This window comes from Muscardinus avellanarius (assembly GCF_963383645.1).
Source record: "Muscardinus avellanarius genome assembly, chromosome: 5".
Classification (NCBI taxonomy): domain Eukaryota; kingdom Metazoa; phylum Chordata; class Mammalia; order Rodentia; family Gliridae; genus Muscardinus; species Muscardinus avellanarius.
Genome location: NC_137790.1, coordinates 16,689,578 through 16,697,024, shown reverse-complemented (window position 1 = coordinate 16,697,024; position 7,447 = coordinate 16,689,578). Strand labels below are relative to the sequence as shown.

The 7,447-nt window shown below is 40.2% G+C and overlaps 1 protein-coding gene across 1 annotated transcript; it reads right to left on the bottom strand.

The window, feature by feature from the left end:
* Positions 1-4,652: 4,652 nt before the first annotated feature.
* Positions 4,653-6,783, bottom strand: RWDD2B (RWD domain containing 2B; the record flags this gene model as incomplete). Its single annotated transcript, XM_080696685.1, has 4 exons — positions 4,653-4,887; positions 5,925-6,287; positions 6,409-6,476; positions 6,577-6,783. 4 exons carry the CDS (start codon positions 6,781-6,783, stop codon positions 4,653-4,655), a joined length of 873 nt encoding a protein of 290 aa, XP_080552811.1.
* Between the last annotated feature and the right edge of the window lie 664 nt (positions 6,784-7,447).

Sequence of the window (7,447 nt, the reverse complement as noted above, 5' to 3'; positions counted from 1 at the left end):
TTTATTCTTTAGTTTGAAACAGGGTCTCACTGAGTTGCAAAGAGCCTCACTAAGTAGTGCCTGAGTTCTTGCCCATACTTCTGATTCCTTATGGAAAACCTACCTGTTGAAAATTATTTGATTTTGAATTAATTGCTTTGCCGGATTTGTCATTATAGATAATTCCAGTTCAAATTACATAGCAGATTAATACAATAACAAAATTTTCATCGTGGAATGAATACACGTACAATCATACTATACACTTCTATATTTATTTTTCATTTTTGCTCCTATCTGAGATAAACATTGCACTGTGTCTCTCCCCAACCAACTCTGACCCTTAAAGGAATATCTGACACATGGTACTTATCTGAGTACTAACAGTTGGTAAATACTTAATAAATATTTAAAAAACTGATTTGTGGAGGCCTCAAACATCAAGCAAGGCTTTTATTTGACCATAGGTCAAGTTGCCAAAAACAAATGTACAAAAGGCCATTTCCAAGCAAAAATATGGTCAAAATCCAGTTCGCCCAAATCAAATTTTCCAAATTACTAATTTGATAAGACCAGTTAGAAAAGGTTAAGCTCTACCCCTATCTCAGCCTCTGTGAGGCAGGCCCAGGAGCTGAGCCCAACCATCCCAAACTGGAAATGAACTGCAAACTCCATTAGAAAATACTCCATTCCCAGCCTTATTTATTTATTTATTTATTTATTTATTTATTTATTTATTTATTTATTTAGGTGGTACTGGGGTTCCTGGAAGCCCTTCTACCTCCGGGCTACACTCCCAGACCTATCTTATACTTTTTTTTTTATAAATATTTGGAAACAGGGTCTCCTAAGCCAGTGTGCGCGGCTGGCTTAGAACCTGCGTGATCCTCCTGTCTCTGCCTCCCAAGTGCAGGGATTACAAGCGTGCGCCACCATACCTGGCTCCTTTTTATTTTGAAACCAGGTCTTGCTAAATTAACTTATACTGGCCTCCAACTTGTGATCCTCTTGTCTCAGCCCCTGGGACTATAGGCACGCACCACAGTGCCTGACTAACAAAACTGGTTTTAATTTCATAATAAGATGTCTAGAGATAGGCATGGGATTGGTGTTGGGTGAGCAGCCCAACAACATGGGGACTAACATTTCTTGACTCTTCCTGTCCTCATGACTCTAGGTCCCGCCATCACTGTTGTTTGTGGCAGAAAGATGGGGAAAGGTTGCTTGGCTGCCATCTATCACTTTTTTCCCCCCATTACTGGATATTGAACTCGGGGGCGTTCTATCTCCGAGCTAAACTCCAGCCCTACTTTTTAATCTTTTCTGTGAAAAAGGGTCTCGTTAAGTTACAGAGGGCCTCACTAAGTAGCCAAGGCTGGTTGTGAACCTGTGATCTGCCGGGGTCCAGCCCTAGAAGGAGTTGGAGGTCTGCTAGTGGTGGGGTGAGGAGTTGGTGGAGTTTGGTGGAGAAACAGCACACAGACTCAATGGAGGGTGAAGCTGCTCTCTTTATTTTTGATTTTGGCAAGCAATATATATATTTGGCTATATTTTATTATTACAATTTTTTCAGAAATAATACAATGGTAAATATATAAAGAACTAATTCATCAAGACAAGATGGCAGACAGCTAGGTTTTTTTTTTAAGAGACCATTTCCTCTTACAAGCAACCAAGTAAAAGATCAGAAGTTTATGCTGGGTGTGGTGGCACATGCTTGTAATCCTAGCATTGGGAGGCTGAGACCAGAGGATTGCAGTTCACGGACAGCCTCAGCTACTTAGTGAGGCCCTCTGCAACTTAGTGAGACCCGGTTTCAAAATAAAGAATAAAAAATTGGGCAGGGGGTGTAGCTCGGAGGTCAAACGCCCCTGGGTTCCATCCCTAGACCCACACACAAAAAAGTTTATTATTAACTACTAACGCAATATCATAGTAATATTCTATAAGCATTATCTGATTGATATATGCTTTTGTTTTTAATTAATAGGCACCACTGAGAAAAGGAACATTTTATACTTTTCCACGTCCCAAGGCTGTGCCTGGGTACCCATCTATTCTGCTGCTGTGCACATACCCAGTGTATGACCAAGGGGTAGGGTTACTGGTGGGTCAGTAGGCACTCTGTATCTAGGTGGGTACCATAGCCTACCTTTGATTCCCAGAACTCATGACGGTGGAAACAACTTGTCTTGGCTCTGTTTTAGTTTAAAAAAATTTTTTTTATTTTAAATATCTGCTTGGGAAACGCCTGGGGAGGATCAGTTACATTTAAGGCTTGTTCTGATTGTAATTGTCTGAGTCTTTATAGAATCTTTTGTTAGCTTGGTCATTAATAACATGTCTCAAGTACCTTTTTGGTAACAAGGCCAAATTCAAGAAATCCCCAAATACCCATGCCTAATACTGTTCCCCAGGAGATGCCGTGTGCCTGTTCCTGGGAATGTCTGCCGTGCAGCATTCAGCTAAAATGAGCCTTGCTCAAGTTTAGATTGGGAAGAAGACGCAGCAGTGATCCTCCTGTCTCAGTCTCCCAAGTACTGGGATTATAAGCATGTGCCATCAAGGCTGGCTCATTTATCACTTTTATTATAGGGAAGGAAACATTTTCCCCCAAATAATCCTGTAGATGTGCCTGAGGTCATCTGTGGTTCTAGCAGAGGCTAGAAGGGTTCCAGTACGCTTTCCCACATTCTTCTTTGAAGGTGGGTGAAGAACAACACTGGCAATGGCTGGCAAGTTGGACATTATCTTTATGTGTGTGTGTGTGTGTGTGTGTGTGTGTGTGTGTGTGTGTGTGTGTGTGTGTACTGGGGATTGAACACAGGGGCATTCTACCCCTAGCTACACATCTATTCCTTTTTTTTTTTTTTTTTTTTTTTACAGTACTGGGGGTGGAACCTAGGGGATATTCTACCTCCGACCTATACCCCCAGCCCTATTTTTTATTCTTTATTTTGAAACAAGGTCTCACTGAATTGCAAAGAGCCTAAGTACCTGAGGCTGTCTGCGAACTGTGATCCTCCTGTCTCAGTCTCCCAAATGCTAGAATTATAAGCGTGAGCCACCATGCTTAGCTTCCAGCCTTATTTTATTTTGAAACAAGTTCTCATTAAGTTGCTGAGGGCCTTGCTAAACTTCTGGCACTGAACTTGAATCTATGACCCTCCTGTCTCAGCCTCCCAAATACTGGGATTACAGGTATACACCACCATGCCTGGCCAACATTTTCACATGCAATTAATTTCTCTTTCAAGTTGGGTAGTCAAAAAATTTCTAAGCCAGGCATGGTGGCACACACTTGTAATCCCAGTATTTGGGAGGCTGAGACAGGAGGATTACAGGTTCATGGCTAGCCTCAGCTACTTAGTGAGACTCTCTTCAATTTAGAATAAAATAAAGAATAAAAAACAGGGCTGGGTCTATAGCTTGGAGGTAGGATGCCCCTGGGTTCCAAAAAAATTCAATTAATAATTTAAAGATTATAATTCGAAACTTGGTTCTTTTTTTTTTTTTGTGTGTGTGTGTGTGTGTGGTACTGGGGTAGAACCCAGGGGCTTTTCTATCCCTGGGCTATACTCCCAGACCTATTTTATACTTTATTTGGAAACAAGGTCTCACTAAATTGCTGAGAGCCTCACTCAGTAGCTGAGGCTGGCTTGGAACCTGTGCGATCCTCCTGTCTCAGCCTCTCAAGTGCTGGGATTACAAGCATGAGCCACCATGCCCAGCGAAATCTGGTTCTTTTAATCATGACTTTTTTTGTGGTATTAGGGATTGAAAACAGAGACATTCTACCTCTGAGCTACATGCCCTGCCCTATTTTATTTTTTGCTTTGAAACAGGGTGTGTCTGTTTCACTAAGTTGCTGAGGCTGACTGCAAACCCACGATCCTACTGTCTCAGCCTCCCAAGCTTGTATACCAACACACTCAGCTCATAATTTTTTTTGTGTTTTTGGTACCGGGAATAGAACCCAGGGCATTCTACCTCCAAGCTACACCCCCAGCCCTATTTTTTTTTTTTTTTATTCTTTATCTTAAAACAGGTTCTCACTGAGTTGCAAAGGGCCTCATTAAGTAGCTGAGGCTGTCCACGAATCACAATCCTCCTGTCTCAGCCTCCCAAATGCTGGGATTACAAGCGTGGCCACCACACCCCGCTATGACATATTTTTAACACGTGTTCCCGTTATATTACATTTTTCTGTTTTAGCTCTCCATTAACATTATAAAATAGAACTAAAATAAAATTAACTGTTCATTTTAAAATTATTTATTTTTGTAGTGTTGGGGATTGAACCCAGTGTCTCACATGTGAATAGGCAAGTGCTCTACCACTGAGCTACATCTACACCTTCTTAAAAAATTATCATTATTATTATTTTGTAGTACTAGGAACTGAAGTCAGGGGTATTCTTCCTCTGAGCTACACTCCCAGCCTTCTTATTTTTGTCTTTTTGAAACAAGGTCTCACTAGTTTGCTGGGAGTGCTGATGTATTGTTGAGGATGTCTCCAAAACTGTGGTCCTCCTATCTCAGCCACCCAAGTACTGATTGCAGGCATGTAACACCAAGCCTGGCTTAAAATTACTTAATCTTTCAAGAAAGAGTTGAAAAAAACCCTCAAAAGGTCAACAGTGAGAAAATACTTTCAGCCACACTTCTGCTCAGTCACTGTCCTTCAACACCAAAGTAAATCTGGAAAACATCCCCGCATCCTTTGGCATTTAAGAACTGATACAGCTGACCAAAGTCCATGTGGCTGCTTCTGGCTCCATTGACACTGAACACTTTTTCTTCAAAAATGGAAAATTTTCTTTGTCTTTCCATTCCATCAGTTTTACCATCAAAAGGAATGTCTTCTCTATGGCGAATTAAGATCCTCTTCCAGTTTAATTTTCTGAGTCTGAAAAGAAAATTTCAATTTTCTGAGTCTAAAAAAAAATTTTCAAAGTAGAAATTTCCAAAATGTGTTGTGTATTCTAGAGCACTGAAAACAGAAGTTATAAAACAGATTTATAACTGCCTTTTTCTTTAAGTAGAGAAGTCTACTTTTATCTCACGTGGGTTTATTATAGTCAGAGGAAACCGCTGACTTTTAAAGTATCCAAGGAACTTCTCTAAGTATCAGTAAAAAAAATATGAAATGCGTGACAATTTTAATGCTTCTAGAAGGTCCTTTGTTTCATAGGTTTTTATTTATTATTATTATTATGATTTATTTATTTTGTATGTATATAGTACTGGGGATTAAATCCAGGGGCATTCTACTTGTGAACTAGTCCTGGAGAGCCTTGCTAAGTTGCTGAGGCTGACCGAGAACTTATAATCCTCCTGTTTTAGCATCCCAAATACTAGGTTAACTGACATGTGTCATCACACCCAGCTTCACAGGGTTTAAGTTTACAGTATTAGGAGGATAATGGAAAAAATCAGATCCAAGAAAGTGGATGGGGTTTTACAGAGAATCCCAGGCAGGACTGGGCTTAATTCATCCAAACTATATTTACAGAATGCCAACTATGTGCTCTATGTCAAGTGAGGGGGTAAGGGCTGTGTGTGTGTGTGTGTGTGTGTGTGTGTGTGTGTGTGTTAAAGGAGATGGAACCCAGGGGTGTTCTACCTCTGGGCTACCCCCTAGACCTATTTTATATTTTATTTGGAAACAGGATCTCACTAAGTTGCTGAGAGCCTCACTAAGCTACTAAGGCTGGTCTCAGACCTTTGATCCTCCTGTCTCAGCCTCCCAAGAACTGAGATTAAAAGCGTGTGCCACCAAGCCTGGCTTCGGGGTAAGGTTATGTGTGATTTCTGCTTTATGCAGTGACTGGAAACTGAAACCCCCTAAAGATATATCCCTGGGACATACTTATTTCTCTATCTCTACTATCTTCTTTCCTATTGCAATTATTGGCATGATATATAAAATATGTGAAAGCAAACCTTGACCAGAATTCTTCACAGGCACTCTGTGGGCCTTCTACACAAACAACACCAGGTTTTCCAGGCATGCTAAACCCAGACAGAGAAAGCTCCTTTGCCCACTCTAGAATATTCCTTCTCTTGTATTTGTTGTAGATATGATGGCTATAGATCCAGAGTCTCGTAAGAATGCAATCAACTGGCTGGATTATATTTTCTGTGGTGGAAGAAGATGGAGCATCTCTGCTGACATAGTCAGAGGCATGTTCTCTAACCCACTCTGTGGCGTTCAATATACAGACATCTCCGGAGCAATTCTTCTGCAGGTATGTGGTCAGATCCGTGTTTAGCTGAGTCTGTTGTGATCTACTTAATAATACTGACCTGATCGAAAAGACAAAGGCAAACAAATCGATTTTCTTGGAAGAGAAAATAAATTCAAGAATTCCCTTTATTCTCTGATGCATTTTCACCTCAAAAGTTGGCCAGTAGTTTAAAAACATACCTGACAGTAATTTCAGGCAGGACTTCAGGGTATTTAAAGGGAAGAACGCAAGCCAGAGAAAACATCACCTGAGAAAGGGAAGAGACAGGAGAAGAAGGAAATGACTGCCATAAGTGTTGTTTTAAATCCTGACATGTTTTCATTCTCCCCAAAACAAAATTGAATTACCGCTGCTTCCTCAGATATGTCCAGGTTCATGTTGATTGTATAGTAGACTTTTGAAGATCGCCCTTCCATTGTCCTCTTTTCAACACAATCTTTCAGTTCTGCTAAAGCCAGGTGATCGTGCACTACGAGCTCATTCTCACCGGGGAACATACTGGCCAGCAGGTCTATCTCAGAGAGCTGGGCCTCTGCCTGTTCGAACACACTCATTTTTAAACACTTGTAAGTTCCTAAGGAGGTAACGAGGAGAGAGCAATTGACATACACAATTTTGGGAGAACTCAATAGGTCAACATGGCACTTATGAATTGAAGGTATGTGATTTCTTTGTAAAATGTAAAATTTAATCAGTTTCACTCCCACCTGCCTCCATTGTTCTACTTTCAGAGGTAATATTATGCTAAGGATCAAACGTATGGAGCAATCCAGTGAAAGAGATAAAAACTCTTAATAACTAGGTTCTAAATACCTTTGTATGTGTAGATTCCCAAAGTGGGAGATACTAGCCCCTGGTGTCACTAAGATGAAATGTAAACAAATAAATGAACACAAATTTGTCTCTGTATTTGTTTAATAAATAAATGAACACAAATTTGTTTCTATGTTTTGCTTAGAGAAGGTAGATTTTCAGGGAGCACTGAGTAATTCTTTTTTAAAGGAGGTGGTAAGCCAAAATAAGTGTGGACCTCTGACAGTTGATCTGGCATTTCCAGCTACCACAATGACCAATTTTATTGAAATAAACAAATTATGTAGTAGAAAAGCTATATTGATGAAACAGCAGAAGAGAGGATGTGACTTGTTACACTGGAAATCCAGAATGAAGAGAATAAGAAAGCTTAGTTATATGAATAATTAATTTTTCCTAAGCAAA